Source organism: Cotesia typhae, unplaced genomic scaffold (assembly GCF_013202065.1).
Source record: "Cotesia typhae breed Kobodo isofemale line unplaced genomic scaffold, CoteBio_Ctyphae contig_48, whole genome shotgun sequence".
In the NCBI taxonomy this organism is placed as follows: Eukaryota; Metazoa; Arthropoda; class Insecta; order Hymenoptera; family Braconidae; genus Cotesia; species Cotesia typhae.
The window spans coordinates 13715701-13736053 of NW_027423756.1; the positions used below are offsets into that span (position 1 = coordinate 13715701).

General features: G+C 25.8%; 1 protein-coding gene across 1 annotated transcript; it reads right to left on the reverse strand.

The window, feature by feature from the left end:
* Position 1: 1 nt before the first annotated feature.
* On the reverse strand, positions 2 to 17185 carry LOC141530053 (uncharacterized). The gene is made up of 7 exons (XM_074246910.1): positions 16164 to 17185; positions 14883 to 15026; positions 12312 to 12489; positions 5455 to 5660; positions 3163 to 3254; positions 2533 to 2725; positions 2 to 2446 (listed from the first exon to the last, which is right to left on the reverse strand). Exons 1-7 carry the CDS (start codon positions 17101 to 17103, stop codon positions 2166 to 2168), a joined length of 2034 nt encoding a protein of 677 aa, XP_074103011.1. The 5' UTR covers positions 17104 to 17185; the 3' UTR covers positions 2 to 2165.
* Positions 17186 to 20353: the final 3168 nt, after the last annotated feature.

A 20353-nucleotide genomic window follows, 5' to 3' on the forward strand; every position in this document is an offset into this window, starting at 1 on the left:
GTTTTTATTGTGTTAATATATAAAAAAAAAAAAAAAAAAAAAAAAAAAAAAAAAAAATAAATAAATAAAATAAGTTTTATAATTTTGGATTTTTAAAGTGATAAAAAGTTTTACAAAATATTTTATGTAACTATTTTTTTTTTTCCATAAAATATAATCTCTATATATTGCAGATGTTTTATTAATCTGGAGTAAATTGAATTGCTTTTAAATTTTGAAATTTTATATAAATTTTAGATTAAACAAATTTATTAGAGTTATTAAAAAAACAATAATAAATTAATTAGATTATAAATACAATATTTATCTCACATTTACTAATTTTCATTAAAAGACCAACATAAAAAACGAGTGACAGTTCTTTAGACATTGAATATGATTTGACGATGTTATTGAATAATATATTTATAAAAATAGTAGTTGAGTAGTTTTTTACCTTAAATTTAGATGAAAATTTAGTCTTTATTTAATTTATAACATCAAAGTACACACACAGGCATGACATATACTAATATCGAACAGTATCATCAATAATCCCCATTTGATTAACAATCCAAATTTCTTGACTTATATTTTTAACATGTAATATAAATATAATACTATTTATTTTTCAATAAATTTTTCATTTTCTCTGTTATTAATTAAAGCTTCGAGTATGCCAAAGGCAGTGCCAATAAACATTTTCACTAAAATTTAATTATTTTCAATTAAAGGACTCACTGTAAGTCAATAAATTATTGCAATAAAAATTAATTTACAATACACTTTTGTACTTTAAACATTAAATTAATTTAATTTAATAAAAATTTCATAGACATAATTTATTTACTTAGATATTAATTGGCAATATTCGATTAAATATTTTAGAACATAAGGATATGTTTTTTTTTATCAAGTATTTTTTTTTTTTTTTTTTATATCACTCTTACCATTTTAAATTGACACTTTAATAATAGTTTAATGATGTTTATCCAAATACATTTACATATTGGTTACACAAGACTACTCAATTATAATATAACTAAAAATAAATGCTTTGTCTTTGAAAATTTTGTCTTTAGACTTTATCCACTTTAATCTTTTAATCGATAGTCTACTAATTCTCACAGATAAATTTTGTTAGTCACTATCAATAATTAGACCATGCAATAATATTATTTTAAGAGTTTACTACATTTTTTGTTGTTGCTTAAACATAGTTAGGCCGCGGCTACTTGACTGTTTCTTCACTTACAAGACATTTTTTTGAAATTTAAAAAATTTTTAAAATTATAAAATATTTTAGTTTAGCTTAAGTATTTACACATGACAGTAAAAAAGTGTATATTACAGTGTTTTATAATAATATAAAACAATAAAATTTAAATTAGCTAATTTAGTTTTTTTTTTTTAAGTCACTTTACAAATAGGCTTTTTAATAAAGTCGAAATTATTTTTTTATAAAAAAAAATTAATATTCTGGAAGAAAAAAATTGACTGTAGCTTATTATAAGAAGAGCAAGATAAGAAGCTTTAGATTTTTTTTAAATTATATCTTGGTCAGTTTATAAAATATTTACCACTTTCAACATACATTTAACTATTCTAATACTTTAATAATATATTATTAATTTAAAAAATCATTAATTCAAAGGTTTTAAAAAAAAATTTAGTATTTATTTTCCGGAAGATAAAATTTTTTACTTCCAGGTTTAAACAGAGTGATAGTGCGCCAGTGATTTGTTTTATATTTATTTACATTATTGTAAAATGTAAAAAATAAATTTGTATAAATTTATTTCCGATTGATAAAAATTCAGGGAAAAAACATTGTAAGAATTTATTTCCCTATTCAGAAATTAATTTACTTAATCCTAATCTTCATTATAGTGATTTGATTATTAACGAAAATTTAATTAAAATTTTGATAATATAAAAGACAATCAATTACTATCGCATCAATTAATCAAGCTGTTGATTAATTTTTCAAGTTTAAAATATTGTTGAGTTAATTATTAAAAATTAATGATTATTACTATAAATAAAATCAAGTCACGGCATTAGATCAAATATTATAATGTATTCACTAGTTCTGACAAAAATATTTGAATAATTATATAAATATTTATTAACTATAAAACATGTAAGAGAAAAAGTTAATGAGAGATATGTTTTAATTTGAATAATTATAATACGTGTAAATTTTCACAACTTTTACTTTTGCTGTCATTTATACACATTTTGTTTAAAATTTCACGGGCCAGATTAAGACTAAGGGCAGTTTTACTGCCGTGTAACTTGGTAAGCATTTTACTTTTACTGCCCCGTCTCCGTAATTTTTTATCTCGCGTCTCTCTCAAGCGAATTTGCTTAAGTATTCCAACAAGTAATTCATCGACATTGTGTTGAATTCCACTTGAAGTTTCGATGAACTTGCATTCCCGTGATGTTGCCAATTGTTTACCCTCTTTAAACATATTAATTCAAATAAAATAAATAATTGTCTGAAATTATTATCGGACAACGATAGCTATTATTTTTACAATAAATTACCATTAGCGTCAATGCAGCGGCTTCTAGCGAGATCAGATTTATTACCGACAACAATGACAGATCGATCTTGAGTATAATGCTCACGCCAGAGGTAATTTAGCATATCTTCAGCTACTTGAAAACTTGGACGCGATACAACTGAATAGACAACCACACACGCATCCGGATCGTATGTAGTCAATGAATTTTCCAACTGTAACATCATCAAAGAAAAAGGAATTTATATATAAACTGAAAACTCGATTATTACTTTCAAAGAAAGAAAAAAAAAAAAAAAAAAAAAAATTAAATTATAAATTAATTCATTTATCAGTAAATATTTATACATATTTTCCAAATTCCTGAAATTGCTTCGATACTTTTTAATTTAAAGTTATTAAAAGACAATTTCAACCCTTCTCTTTTGATCAACTCAAGAGTTGTCTTCACCTCTATGTACTATAATATATATATATATATATATATATATATATATATATATATATATATATATATATATATATCTCCCCATCTGCTAATAAATTAATTATAAATTTACCTTGTCACTCATCACTATAATACTAGTAAATGCATCGTTAAATTAATCAACAATATAACTATTAATAAAATAAAATAAAATAAAATACTCACACTCATTTCCACGTGAGGATGGTCAATAAATATAATTTCAGATTCCTCGCCATCCAGAAGAATAGATACTGTTTTTTCTCCAAATTCATCATCTGTAATGATAAAAATTATTAAAGTCAAAAAAAAAATAACTGATGATCGAGGAGATAAATTTTTTTTTTTTTTTATAAATTCCCTTGTTGAATATATTTACGTCTGATTTTGGTATCAAAACAATTTAGTACATAAAATGAACATGAATTTTCCATTAGCACATACTGTGCATACAACCAACCCGCAGTTGTGTGCTTTACTATTGATGAAAGGAGAAGGAGAAGAGAAAGGGGGTTGAACAGCCTTTTGTACAGGGTATATAGTCCAGGATAGGAAAGCTTCCTTTGTAATTACATCAACCTCACTATCATTGTTAGTAGAAATTTCTCATATAATGTTATTAGTGATGTACTAAACAAATGTTTTCTTTTTTATTTTTTTTTATTTGTCCTACAAGAAGAGGAATTTTTGTGATTAATTCTATCCCATTAAATCTGAATAATTTTACTATTATCAGGCTACCTTGGAAGGTAGCCTTTTGTTCTAAAATAGAAATTTCATTGTGTATGGTTATACATATTGTAATGAGCTTTTAATACCGATTATTATAAAAAACAAAATAAAATAATTCTCTAATACCTCTACAATAATAATTAAAATTATAAAATTTTTTAATTTAAAACTTTGTGAAAATATCAAAGGTTACAATAATATTTATTTAATATTTTTATCTTGAGGTAATTAAAAATACAAAACACTTAAAATAATCCAAGTACAATAGAACCAAGAAACTTGACGTAAAGTCTTTTATAATATTAACGTAAAAGTAGAAAAAATAAAATGTTTAATCTCTGACTTGGAATAAAAATTGATCTGTCAATCACAATTTTTAACTTTGTAAAAATAATTCTTGTGCTGTTGATGTACTGCAAATGAACAGAACAGCATTCTCTCAACGGTTGGACGTGTTATTATTAAATTAATTTTCTCAATCTACCTACGTAACTATACCTACGATGCTTTGCATACAAAAATGTAAAGCCAGAAATTCTGCAAATCTTTTAGAACAATAGAATTTTAGATTTTCACGCGAAATTTATTTAATTTAATCCGGCAATCATTTTTATTAGTAATAAATTTATGTTGCCGGAAAAAAGTCATTTAAATGATAATTATATTTTCAGAGGACAATTATAATTAAATTAATTAACGAGCTAATTATAGATATAGAAATTGGCAAAATGAAAATATACAATCTGATTGGAGCTTTGAATAATGTTTTATTTATTGCGCAATATTTGTCAGATCTTTCGATTATTTATAAATTTAAGTTAGTGTAAATAAAAGGCTGACATTTAAATCATATTGATTTTACAGAATAGATGTACTATATCGCAAATATATTTATTAAAAAAAAAAAAAAAAAAAAAAAAAAAAATCCCATTGTAATATCCTGAATACCTATGATAAATTACTTATTGATTGTGAGTCGATAAAGTTACATCGATGGAATGGAACTCTTAAATACGTTTTTACATTGTAATTCTCTACGCTCTTCGACATTTAATCTCTTTCCCTCTTGTTCGTTTGATACAAATGAATAGATTTTATTTGCAACATTTATTTGCAACAAGAGTTAGAGAATGAATGTCATCAGATCAAATTGATCAAAGTTTTACTTTTAAAAAATTTTAAGTGAAAAAGCATTTACAATAAATTTAATTAAAAATAACAATATATTTTAGCCAAAGAGCACCTCCTCATTACTAAAATTTTTCATCCATGTACAACAAGCTCAGAAATTGCAAGGGGTAGAGTTATACTATATGTATATCTATGCACGTGGAATACTGCACATACCAATTACATTGAAGAATTTATGTATGAATAATAATGTAAATATACTCGAGTTCTGTAAGACCTCGCATCACTCGGTAAATTCATTGAAATGCGCTGACTACTTCTTGTGAGCTTTTCTTTTTTTCTTTTTTTTTTTTTTTTTTTTTTTTTTATTTAAGCTACTACTTCAAAGCACCGAGGTCGTGAAAAGTTTTTAAACCAATTTTTTTTTACCAAGAGTATGAAAAGTTTACATTTATTTTTGTATAAAGTCACCCTTTGTAAAGTAAATATAAATCCTATTACTGTATTTAAAGTTGAAAAAGAATTAATACAAGCTTGGTTTATTTATGGTTTATGCAAAATATTTAAATTAATAATAAAGGCGATAATAATAATTAATTAGAATGTTTATCTTACCTAGACTCGCATCATAAGTATTCATGTATTCACTTGTCATGAATTGTGAAACTAACGCGGTTTTACCAACCCCGGAATCCCCGAGTAACACTACCCTGTACTTAGAAATTTCTTCGGCTTCACTTTCAGTACTATCACACACAGCCCCTTGCCCGCTGCAGCAGGATCCTTCAAACGGTGATCTTTCACCAGACACATTACTATTTCTGAAACACAAATTATCATTTTTTTTTTTTTTTTTTTTATTTATCAACTAAAAAATTCTTTGAAAGAAAGTAACAATAAGATTTTAATCAATTTAATAAAAAAACTGATTAAACTTTATCGATTGTTAGACCTTTGATGCGATATCGTTGATAGATTATTGAAAAAAAAAAAAAAAAAAAAAATTTATTTCCATAAAAGTTTTGTTTCCAATATTTATTCCATCTATTTCTATATCAGAGCTTTTTTTATTTTACAATATTTTTTTTTTCTGGTCAGGTATAACAAAGTTATTAAATTTTAAGTATCGAATATTTTTAAACCCATTTCAATGATTATAAAATATAATTAATTCTCATTAATTACCAATATCCCTTCCAACTATTCATAAATCCTAGTACGGTCAGTACCAGGATGAGGATACATGATAATAGGGTTGATATAGTTTCTGATAAATTTATAAGTATCATACAAAAAAAAAAAAAAAAAAAAAAAAAAAAAAAAATTTAGCCTCCCTTTTCCACCAATTATAATCTTTACAAAATTATCGCTCTATTAAGTATCGAGAAAATTAATGAACCTATAAGAGCCCTTTCAATCTGATATCTTATCAAAAGTAGAGCAGTGTGAAATGATATATTTCACGTTTAGCTGAGTCGTATTGAGCTTGCACTATATTATACGATAAATATTACACGCCGAGATGAATTTTTTATTAACAATATTAAAAACTAAAAAATTTAAGTCTTTTTAATGTATATTATGAAATTTAAAAACATTTTTCACTATTATTAATAAGACTAAAAGAATTTTCACATACCATGTCATTGTTTATTTTAATATCAGTGTGTAAGATTTGTCTGGTACGTAGTTGATTCGCAGAAAAAAATAGAGTGGCCAAAAAAAAACCAGACGAGTCAGAAAAAAGCGTCTGAGATTGATGGATTATAAATTGCTATATTATTTTTTATTATCGCGCTTGATATTAATTTAATTAATTTAAAGATATTTTATAAATAAAATAAATTTTTGGCTGTAATCCACAATTGTTTTTTATTCTGAATCTAAAAAGTTAAATCCGTAATCATAAATACAGATGAATCACTGATGATGCTGCATTAGCCCGAGAATCATAGAATCGTAACGTCAATCAACGACATAGCTTACTAATATCAAACTATATCTTATAATATATATAGCTCATACATTTTTGAAATTCTCTATATCCATTCTCGTATTTGTAATTGTAATATAATAAAGTTATCACCCTTTCTATATATGCACATATATAATGACAACCGCTGGAATCGTAAAAAAAAACTATACCGCCAAATTAACTATTTTATTTTTGTGCTTGAGGGAAAAAAATACTTTCCATTGGTCTCGTATTGTAACTAGGTCACGTTTTAGATCAAATGAATACCGAATGGAACGTTTCGAAACTTCCAAAGCCACCTCTTGAGTATTTAAAATTTTACTGCAACTTTTTTTTTCCATAAAAAAATTTTATTTTATTTTTTTTTTTTTTTTTTTTCAACTATTGAAAACAATAATTGTTAATTAATTTGTTGAATTTAAAAACGGTTAAAAAAATTTCAATCACATTTTTCCGTTAAAAATGCTATAAAGTGTTATTGAAAAAAAAAAAAATTCTAGTGGTATAATATTGAATACATTATCTATTCCAGTCATAAAAGATTTATATCTCTTTATATACACCGCAAACTTTCCTTTTAACTCGTCGTATGAAAGAGCAAAAACTTTTCATGTCACTCTATTTTACTATTAATTGAATTTAAATGTTTTCTCCGTCAATATCAACATTTATGTCTCCAAATAAATAATATTATATTTTTAATATCTCAATGATTAATTAAAATTTGATATGTAATTATTGTTTAATTTGAAAAGCAATAAAATAGGTGGGTGTAATAATAAATAGGAAGCTTAACATTAAAGAGTTATTATATGTGTTATAGAATTGCGAGGAATGTTTGAATTCCACGAATATCTTTTGGCAGCGAAAAATATAAAAGGAGTCATCAGACAGCCCCTCTTGTACTCTAAACACGTGACTCTCATTTCCCCCAGCTTTTGTACTCATCTCCGTTCGTTCAGATTAGAATAACTCAACCACTCTCGGTAATTCCACTCTTCACTCTTAAGCTCAATCTCTTTACTGTCAGTTCATCCTTTTGTGAGCTTTTTATTTATACGTAGAGTAAAAATGGAAGTTGCCAACGGTAAGTCATCATTTTATAATTATTTATTGAACGTTATTGTGAGTGAATTTATAAATTATTCGAATCAATTATACAAAAACTGTGCTGTTGGATATTTTTTTTTTTTATTTTATTTTAATTAAAAATTTTTTTCTAATACTTCTATTAAAGATTTTACTTCAATTGAATAAAAAAAATTAAATTGGTATCTTTTTTTCAAATATATACATCAAGAAGCCACTTGTAATGAAAAACATTAATTTTATATAAATTATATCTTTAAAATCAGTAACGGCGCCAGAAAACCTTTTGGTAGAATAAAATATTGTAAAAAATGAAAAAAACATAGGGTATTAAACCAACTTTTTTAATGCAATTATTTCGTAGTTGTGAAAAGCTTCTTTCAATTAAAATAAATTTCACCATCAGTCAGCTCAAGAATTTTTTTTTTTTTTTTTTTTTTTTTTTTTTTTTTTTAAATCAATCCAACAGTCGACACATAATTTTGTTTATGGATAAAGTCCAATAATATTTATTATTACAGAAGATTTATACATCTTACCAGCAATTTAATTTACATTATTTGTATTTTCAGTAAATGACACCGCGACCAGCTTATTGGAACAATCGTCTAACATGAACATCAGCTCGGCGATGTCATCAGTAACATCATCAAAGTCTGTGCAGAGCGTTCAGACTAAAAAAGTTATCGAGTCATCTACCAGCGTTAAATCTGTTACGACTTCATCTATGAAATCTCACAGATCCGTTGAAGTTGAAGAAGAAATTGAGTACATTGAAGATGCATAATACAAATTCATCTATTCATAACATTACTAATAATAATAATAATTTTACATTTTACAAAAGCTGAATAATGATGAGCAATTACATCTGATACTTGCGGAAAATTCGAAATCATTTCATTGGTTCTTTTTTTAATTTTCCTCTGTACAAATATTCTATTGGGAAAAAAAAAAAAAAAAAAAAAAAAAAAAATACAGCAACTCGAAAAGCACCATTATACAGAATTTCGCTTTCCCGGAGTAATCAAAGCTCTCTCTCTCTCTCTATATATATATATATATATATATATATATATATATATCGCACACACCAACACATTCAACTGAAAACGACTAAAATTGGTACTTTATTGAATGATATCTAGAGCAAATACACGTTTATTGGTAATTGTGAAAAAAAAAAATCCACGGGTAATATCTTCAAAGAGTTTTTTTAGTGTTTCACCTTCCACTTGAGCTGATCCCTCGGAAATTCAATAGTTATCTCGGAAAAAACTCTGATACTTATTTCATCTAGAGTTGATTATCCTTTAATATCCTGTCTTGTTTAATCATCAAATTAAGTGATTTGATAAAAATTTATTTTTAATCCTTGCAAGATATTAGATATCAATGAAAAGCTTATATCACATCGATATTTCGTTACAACTAGTCTCGTTTATTTATAAACTACAAAGGAAATAAATTTAATAAGAAAAAAAAAAAACGCAAGATCACCGACTCACGGTCAATCATCTGTTCGTGGGATTACCAAAATAACTGACACTGGCATCTTCGGCTCTGCGCCTCGGGCATGTATTGATAAAAATATATATATATATATATATATATATATATATATATATATATATATATATATATATATATATATATACGTTTGTATGTGTGTGTGGATTTAAAAAAAAATCGAAGAAAAGAATGAAGAAAAAGAAAAAAAAATGGTAGAAAAACAATATTGAAGCCATGAGTAATACGATAAATATTTGGCATTCCTCCAAAAATTTAAAACTTCGCCAAATAACAAATACTTATTCATCATTCTTTACTATAAGTACTTGTCGTTTTTATTGGGTCTCATATAAATTTAAATTATTTTGTAGAGTGCCATTATTTTTAATTATTATTTAAATTAAAATTAATTTTTTATATACTTACTGTTATATTAAATTAAATAAATAAAAATATATTGCTCAATTGTTTATTTGAAGTCTTAACAATATTTTATTGAGTATAATCCAACATAAATTTCACTTTTTGGTTATAATAATTAGGAATAAGTTTTATTGTGGCAACCCTACCATCATGGAAACAAAATTGGTTATTACTCAACCACATATCATTTGTATCTCTATTTGAAATGATATGGAAAAATGACTACTCTATTTAGGCATCAGGGAACAGAATAAAATCGTATATGATAAAAAAAAAATATCTGAATTAAAACTATTAAAAGTATACATTTTATATGAACTGACTGTTGAAGTTAGTCAATCTAGATACACGATAGAATACCTTAAACTTGTAGGTATCCGGAAGTTCTGAGAGTGGAAGCGAAAGAATTATTTATCAGCTCAATCGGTCGAACTCTGACGACTAGATTGAACTTATTTTATTATCCGGCGGCGTTTATTATCACCAAGTCGGAGAAACTTTTTTTCAATCTCGAAAACTCTGGAGAAATGACAAAAACTTTTTCAGATTAGGTTAGATAGGTCAACCCAATAAACAATGTCCCGAATTTAATTTATACACCTATACATTGGTTGTCGATTTTTGCTGCACAGAATAATATTTAATGAGTTTTGCGTGTAATAAATGTTTATTTAGCCGATAGATAAAATCTTTTTTTTTTTTTTTTTTTTTTTTTTTTTTTTTTTTTTTTAATCGATAACTTTATTCTTTTATAAAGATATAAATAGACAAAAGTTGGATAACCATTATTATTATCGATAGTAATTAGAGAAATGATCTCTGGATTATTTATTCTAGGAAACAATAAAATGAATAGTTGATGATGATGATGATGATCCGGGTATTAAATAAATAAACAAGGCTTGTACTTTATTATTTATAAATATTCATTTGGTTTCGGGTGGCATTTATATTTTACTAGGTAATAATTTTTATCTTTATCTTTTCTACCCTCTCACCACAAAGGGACTCAAGATGGGAAAAGTCTTTTGAAAAATGTAACAAACAAAAGCTTATTTTTTTTATCCATTATATTATATCTGGCTGGCAAAAAATTTTTTACGATAAATTAATTTGCATTTTCACTGCTAAAAAATACTTAAATTATATTTACTGTTTCAATTTATTAAAAATCAAGAAAAGCGTACTCTGGAGAATTGAGATTATTTTTTAATCTCAAGCATGCCCGAGAAAATTAACAAATTACATTTAAGTAATGGAGCAGGTTATATTTATAACTAAATTTCCATCAGTCTTAAAATTTTTTTAATACTTTATTTAAAGTAGTTATTATCATTGTTAAATATAATATAAAAAAATGTAAATCAACATTTTTATATTAAATTATAAAATATATTTCAAAAAATTAATTAAGTTAAACTTGGAAGAAAAATTGAGAGTGTAAATTTTGTCAACAGAATTTAAATTTCAAAAGCCCAAATTAACATTTTAAAATTATTCGCTAAACAAATTGTAATATGTAATCAAGCAAAATCATGAATATTTTATATAATTTAGAAGATATAAAATTCATATTCCCTTGAGCAGGGACATAAATTCCCAATAGAAAAAAGAAAAAAAAATAATAATAATAATAATATAAAATATGTGAATAATAAAAGTTATTTCCTAGTACATTAATTGATAATGACAATAAAGACTAAAAGAAAGAAAAATAAAAGCTGCTGTGAAAAAAATAGCACATAATTCTAACCCTGTATCAGTTGCCTCAAGGGATCAGTTGACATGATTATTTTATGGCTGTCACACACGCATGATTCAATATTGAATAGTGTGGAGATGTCTAAGGGAAATTTTGTTTTTTGTTCCCTTTAGTTTTTCCTCAATCTCCTAACTTTGACAAGAACGTCCACAAATATAGAGAATGTAGAGAATACTATTGACAATTCAAGTGTTTGGAATGATCTTGAGTTTTCTACTTGCTTCGATCACTTATTACTCCAGACTCAATACCCGACAATCAATGTCAGTTAACGGATAAACTATTTTTTTAATTTCTATCAACAATATAATTATTGTTCAATATTTAATTGAAACGCAAATATTTTTTCAACAGATGGTATTTTATAAATGTAATTTAGGATAATGGCAATTTAAATATTTATAAAAATTTCAATATGCTCTTACTACTTTACAGAGTATATATATCTCTATCAGTTTGAAAGTAGATTGAAACTCAAGGAGACAATATTTGCTCTGACGAAAGCGAAGGTTCGATGATTATTATATATCAAAGTAAAGTTTGATGTTTGACCTAGATCATATGTGGAAAAAAAAAAAAAAATAAAATAAAAGTGAAACATCAAATACCTCACGGCTGATGGATCAAGAGACTAAGACCGAGATTTTAGGGACTTTGAGGTATCTCAGGTTATCTAATAAAAGGGATTTCAGTTGTTGCGAAATTACTTACCTGCTGCTATTGACCGACGTGTTGCTTCTGCTACGACGTGAGATAATGGAATCCCCACGATTGACAACACCTTTATGCGTAATACTGAATGCTCGAAGTCTGTACAAATCATCACCAGCTCGTGGGTTGTATGGTTTCTCCGGTAAACTGTGGACACGAGGTCGAATGTGATCCGGAACTAAAACCATAAATAAATTACTAAATTTTATTTTAAATAAAATACTAAAATATTTTCCAAATAGTATACCTATAAATTATCTAAAAATTGAGAGAAAATTGTAAATTAAAATTTTCTTGGCCGTAGTTTGTATTTTTTATCTTCAGTATTTTTTATTATTATTATTTAACTAATTGACTTTGAAACATTTGAAAGACAAAGTTTCTTACCCAAGAAATTGGTAAACTTTACGGCAGCAATTTTAGGTCAGCTTCGGTCAGCTCTAAATCGCCTAGAGAAATTCCCCACTTAATCAATCTATAGATATAATTAAGCCACTTTTTTATTTCCTTTACTGGACAAATTAATTATATGCTAATTTAAATTATTGATTGATCTTTAGTACTTTAATAAATGCGTCGCTATTAACTGAATAATTTAAAAGTTTAATATTGAAAAACTCGGCAGTACTTTTACTATAAATAATAAATCGGATTATTAAAAAATTCATAGTAAAAACAAATCTGATAAAGTGGATTAAGAATAAATTGATGGTGGCAATTTATTTTTTAGCATATATTTTTATTTAAAAAAATTACTGTAAATTTAACGATGCAAAGCATTGGGAATTCTGGTTACATTTAAATACCGTCGAAATATTGATCTTATGAAAATCTTATTATTATTATTATTATTATTATTATTATTATTATTATTGTTCTCTTATTTCTTTTTAGGTTGCAAGCTTTACTTGTGATTTCTATCCCTCACGCACAATTGAATACATATATTTTATATATTATATATATAATATATAAAAAGAGAGTTGGTGACGGGATTTATCCAAGAGCCGACGTTAACTGTTCACTGTTAAACCAACTGCTGCCAGAAGCGATTTTAACGCTGTGAATACTGATGAGCGAAGATAATAGATCTTCTTAAATGCCCCAGAGTCTTCAATGTTGTCAGACCTCCAATTGAAATCCCCATATATATTCCAAAAATTAATAATCAATCATTTTTTATTTTAATAATTTTATAATTTAACTTTTTACCTCTGATCACTTATTATTCATAATAATAAACATGAAACTTTAATTGACGATAGAAAAAAAAAATCAATATTTAAAAAAAAAAAAAAAAAACAAATAGTGTAATAAAAAATATACAGAATTTTTATTAAAGCTCTCTATTTATACTTTATGTAAGATAATATTGGTGCTTTAAGAATATAAAATAAAATAAAAATGAAAAAGAATACATATAATATTCATTCATGTTCATAGTCTTTTGTTCAACGTATATACTTAAAAGAATTCTACCTTTTTGAAATCATATTTGTTATAGACCCCCATTTATTCTTTGAAACAGCAAATTTACAATGGATCAAAGCCCCTAAGCTCTATCAAGAAAAAAAACTACCAAAAGGATATGTTTTATTTTAATATATTGTTAATAAAATTGCTACTAAAAAAGCGAGTTAATATATATACTTTAAACTTTTAATTTAATGATAAAATCAATATATTAATATTATTAGTCGCAAACTGTTGAATTAAAAAGTAAAGTTTTGCTATCAAATTAATTGTTCAACTATTTAGAGGTCAACGAATAAAAATACTAATGCTGAAAATTATAACTACGATAATTAAATAATGTAATACGGTCAACAATTTTCATTTTACTGTAATAAATTAAATACTGAACGTAATTCAATATTACTACGGTAATTTCGGTATTACAGGTTTGAAACCACAGAAATCGAACATCAGATACCTGGAATTCGAAATTATTCACGATATTGTTATAACTTAAAAAATATTCCCGAAATATCCTTAATGATTAAATTATCGATAATTTTTATTTACTGTAAATATAAATTTTGAGCAACAGAATTTCCTTATGTTAATTACATAAACTAGGTTATATATAATCTAATGCAATTAAACGTAATGAATAACAATTTATTTATAGAAGCACTGCAATGTATAATATATCTTACGAAACAATGTTAATAAATATCACGGCCCGTATCTGAAGAAATTCCCAAATGACAAAAACTTAATTATGTTGACAATTTAACTCCATAAATTTCATTTAAAATTTTTAATTATATAAATTAATAACACTACATTTTTTTTTAATTTCTTCAACTTGAATTATTTACAAATGTGACAATAAATGAATTAAACTTTGAAATTGTTCGCATCGTTTCACACGATTGCTCTGCTTGGAATTCAAACAATAAATTCATACATCAAGAGTTGCTGATGAATTGAAATTCTTGATTGTTCAATATCATCTATAAATTATTCATCTATGCCAGTGGTTGTAATATAAGTACTTCTGGTATTTTAAAATTTTTTATTGCTGAGTAATCAACAATTTTTATAATTTAAAAATAATAAATTTACCTGGCAATTCTAGAAAATTAGAAGTTCTCCTCTGGCGACCTCGCGGATAAGCGCTGAAATTCAATGGTCCAATATCTTCATTGCTGATATTAGAGATATTCGAAATCTGGCTATCACGAGAGCCTCGCCTGGATACCAAATAAGCTGAAACGTATACGAATAATATAGATAGATAGAGTTACACCAATAGTTATAGCTTATGTTTAATCAATCCATGTTTGAAATTCTAAAATCAAAGGGACTTTCAATACTCGGGTGAGTCACCTAAGTCAATAACATTAATTAACCGATACAGCCACGGTATTTACCGTGATATACTTATTATTTAAATTTTATTTTATTGTCTCTAAAATTTAACGGCACGAATTCGAAAAGTCATACAAGAACAAAAATTGCGTTGAAATCAAATGAAATAAATCGATTCAAGAGTTAACAACTGTATAAACCATTATCGGATTTCAGGTTTTTTTTTTTTTTTTTTTTTTTTTCCGATAATTTAAATCCTGACCGTCGGCAGCCTTTCAGTTAAACGAAGAATAAAAGAATGATAATTTAAAAGCACATTGTGAAGTACATGGAATTATGACATCAACTCATATCAATTAGACTCTTTTATGACAGTACATTAACTGTGTAATTTGAGAAACATATATAGATATATATATATATATATATATATATATATATATATATATATATATATATATATATATATATATATATATATATCATCCCATTTGTCCATATATATCGAGCAATTAACACAACAAAGCCTTGAACATAAATTAATTGTTTTTTATCAATAGTTACAATGTCACTTATAATGTAATAATAATTATGTAATTTTATTTTTAATTATTGTGAGTTATCTATTGAGAACATTGCATTTAAACAAAAATAAAAATGTTTGGAATAAAATTTTTCAGCTTTTACGAACGGCGATTCCTAATTCAAACAACTATCTCAACTTTTTTTATAAATTCAAGAAATTAAAAAAAGTAAATACAAAATAGTCCAAGAATGAATGATAGCATGAACATTTATGTCCCTTTTTATAACTTTATTTGTAACTATTTTTTTTTGTTTTTTTTACGGGGGGAAAAATCAATAGTAAATGCTACTGTGAAAAAGAAAAATAAAATGTCATAAATTAATGATGAATATTCTAAAAATAAAAAAAAAAAAAGTAATTAATAATTATTATTTAGTGATTTGTGAGAATAGATAAAGGATTGGAGGAATTTATCAGGTAATGGAAAGTTATTTGTAAAGATACTTTACCTAAACCTCCTTTCATCGATCCTCTCCGCCTGGGGCTGGACAGTATAGTGATTTCAGTTTCGTTTTCATCAACTGTAGCCGCGTCAGTAAGATCACTTGTGGAGCGACGTGAAATATTTTTTCCACCAGACCTCATTGAGATTTTTTCCGTGACCTCATTCAGGCAACCATAACTCTTGTTGAGCTGGACGCTACCCAATCTATTTCTTGCATTCTGAGGACTATCTCGGTCTTGTTTTTTTACCGTCTTACTTTCTGCTCCTTTGTAAAACTTATCACCGAGGTCTTTGATCAAACATTCTTCAAACTTGTCAGCATCAGCAGCTCGGGGACTCGGGCTGCGCGAGGATGAGGTAACAATAGTTTTTGGCGAGTTTAGAGGCCGAAGGTTCAAACACGAATTTCGACGACTGTAATCCGCGGAATTTGGACTTTTTTGGCTGAAACTTTGAGATGACCCACAGGAGGGTGATCTGCTTCTTATAATTGGACCCAGCGAACTCGGAGAGGCTGGACTTTTTGGTGGATAGCTCAGTGTTTTCCCGAAATTTTTCTTTGGGCTGCAGAATAAAAATACCGGAGACTTGGTTAACTCGGAAGCTCGCGGGCTTTTCATTCCTGATGAGTTTTGACTGTAGAAACTGGAACTTCTGTGGACGTTACTGCAAGAATCGCTCTCTGGTAAAAGACTGCTGCGAGAGCTCGACATTTTTTCAAAATCTTCAAAGTCGAAATTGGCATTTGGAGTCTCGGGATAGTACTCGGGTGGGAATTCAAATACCCGCGGCGTGCTCGGTGATTTGCAGCCTAAATTTTGAAACTGCTCGCTAGGACTTCGTTGCTCAGAACTCGATAAAATTGATGGGAATAATTGAGGAAGCTGTCGAGGACTCCTTGGAGACTTTAAATTGGTAAATGGACCCGGACTGTTCATTGCCATTTTAAATATTTACAATATCTTCGATAGCTTACTTTTTACTTTTTACTTTTTACTTTTTACATTCGATTAATTTAATCGGTAGTACTTCTATTACACTTATATACTTAATAAGTTTATTTCGCGCCAATAATCCATAAGTATCTTAAAGACATAAACACTGGCTTACAATGTCTTTAGATCAGACGAATCTAATATAAATTTATATTATCGCTTTCCCAAGTTGACTACTTTATCCTTTTATTCAATTTACTTTTACTCAATAAATAATAATAATAATAAATTATATTCTATTCGAGTCATTTTTAAAAAAAATAAAATATTAAGTATCACAAAGAACAGAGTAATATAATTAATCTTGTAATTACATATTTAGATGAAATTGATATAAGCCCTGTGGGCGAGAATATCATCTTTCAAAATATTATTTATGTGATACATATTTATCCAAGCTATCACAGATGTTTAGACATGTATGATTTATTTTTTTTCTCCACCAACATATTCTTGTACGTGAAAATAAATTTTAGTAAATAAGATTACTTCCATTGGAGGAAAATAAAACATTTAAAATTTATTTTAGCATTATTTCATCAGTATTGATATGGTAAAAAAGTTAGTTGGACTAAAAATTCTAGCAGTTTGTGTAATTATTATTATAATTATAATTTATAAAACTTCGAGTATACTTCTCTTGATTTAAAAACAGTAGAATCATATTTAATTAAATAAATAGTTTCAGGAATTTGATTGAAATATTTATAAAAAGTTTGAAATTTTAGAAATTATTTGATTTATTTTTGTTCTTTATAAATTTATAGAAATAATTTAAAAAAATTATCTGTGTATCAGCGAAAAATTTTCATGAAACAGAGAGTTAATTAAAATAATTAACATGACATGTCCGCTGCACATGATGTATTGTAGAATGAAATAATTGAAATTGTAGCATACAATATAAACACTGCAAAACCTTATCAAAGTAAACACACTTATCAATTATCGGAAATTATTCAATGTTTATAATTTAATATTCTATCGTAATTAGTAATTAAAAAAAAATATCAAACATGCTTAGAATTAAAAGCTAATTTATTTTTTATTTTTTATTATAAAAAAAAATCTGTTAAGTAAAAAATTTTACATGCTGTATAAATCAACAATTAAATAGAATTATTGATAACCTGTTTATTTAACAAGATGACTTATTGATAACGATATAGAAGGTATTTAAACAATAATTAACAATCTGATAAATGTCCTTAGTATATCAAATTGAAAATGATAACTATCGTAAAGGTATATATTAATATAACTATTGTTTACAATAAATAAAAACACAGCAAAATTCGTGAATAAAAAAGCACGAGGTGGTACTTTCTCGACAACCGGCACGCTACTGAGGGTTCGAAACCACCCTACACCCTCATCCAGCTTCCACTCGGAACCTTAACTTCCTCAACGCTAGCCTCAATCATTTTACGTACTGTATACAAGGGGAAATAGGGTAAAATCAACCACTAAATATGGTAATTTATTCTTTGAATCAGTTAAATTAAAAAATTATTTCTGTTTGACAAAATTTACTAATAAATCAATATCAATTGTTATTACAATGATTTTTTTTTTACAATAAAAATTAATAAAGTTTATAATATATAAAAAATTTTAAACAATTTTAACTCTACTGTCCAATAAGAGTTTTTTTTTTTAGTGATGGAGATGATAAATAACGTAAGCGACCAACTGAAGAGCCTCAAATAAAATGTCCTAAATATGTATACATTTACAAAATTAATGTTCTGTCAACGCAAGATTGCAAAGTTTTGTCAGTAAAGTAAATGGACACTTACTTTAATGTTCTCTAGTAAATTTAGCGTTCCTAAAATTTAACTAATATAAATTTATAAATCAACTTTGATCGAGATTCAAAGCATCAATATTACTAACGGAATTTTATAAAATCATTTTTTTATTGACGAATGTAATTTAAAATTAAATAAAGCTTTTTTAAATTAATTTTAAATTATTAAATGACAATTAATAGGGATTTAAAAAATTAGAATATTAACTAAACAAATGAAAGGTATGTATTATTTGCGAATATATGAATATGTTGTAGGTAAATGCGACGACATAACATCAAATAATAATTGGATTACGTGCCATGATTAAATAATGAGTCGACATTATCTTGAATATTAAAATACCTAATGAGAATAATCCTTTGGTAGATTAAATATTTACATTAAAAATGGTTAATGAATGCTAATATTTTTTTTTTTTTTTTTTTTTTAAATAAAGTAAAATAAAAATTTATATTTTTTGAATTAATAAAGAGAGTTTGGTTTTCGTTATTTCGTTATATAGAGTGCGGGGTGATTCCTATTAAAAAATGCAAATATATTTTCACTACCAATAGCCATCAAACTTAATCAACTGTAGAGGAAAATAAAAAGGTTAACATGGAGATTGAATTATTTAATAATATATCATTTTTTTTTTTTTTTTTCGCATTTTAGAGGATTACATTTATTTAACTTGCGCATGAGCATTAATTTTATATACAGCTGTATTCTAATGATATACCTTCGTATCGATTAACTTCTGTCAAGCAAAAGGAAGCCTACTCAATTAGAGAAGAGTTATAGGTGTAAATGACTATCTATTTATTTATTTATTTATTTATTTGTTATTTTTTATTTTTCAGCAAAGCGCTAAATTAAATAATTTATTACTTATATTACCTTTCTTTATTAGGAGGACTCAAGATAAAGCCACCAAGACTATCAGGAAAAGATAAAATTTAGATAAATAAAGAAGAAAAAAACAATTCAACATTATTTGTCAATAAATCATTAAAGTAATCAGTTCTTTATGTTAATCGATTGCTAATCTCTGGCTTATTTTTTTTTATTAATTTTATAAAAAAAATTTTTTCTTTAAAATCCCATTGATCATCCGTCACAAAGATCTTATATATTATTATTAGACCGTCACCCGATGAAATAAATTTCTTCCGATATTTATAATTTCTTAAATTAATAATATGATGGCATATTAATAACTTTTTCGTTAAAACTTTTGATATTTGAATTTAAAAATTTATAATATAAAAATTTAATTTAATTTAATTGATAATAATGTTCTTTGTCTAATTAATAAGGTATAAAATTAGAACTTGACCATGAAATAAAAGAATTAAATTAGCCATGAACAATGGTTAGTTAGTTGATGTAAAATAAAGTAATTG

Coding starts and splice junctions, on each gene's coding strand:
- LOC141530053 (XM_074246910.1), bottom strand. CDS start 17,103: ATGGCAATGAACAGTCCGGGTCCATTTACCAATTTAAAGTCTCCAAGG. Junction 2,726..3,162: donor ATCCTCACGTGGAAATGAGT/GTGAGTATTTTA, acceptor ATGATGTTACAG/TTGGAAAATTCATTGACTAC. Junction 2,447..2,532: donor CCGCTGCATTGACGCTAATG/GTAATTTATTGT, acceptor ATATGTTTAAAG/AGGGTAAACAATTGGCAACA.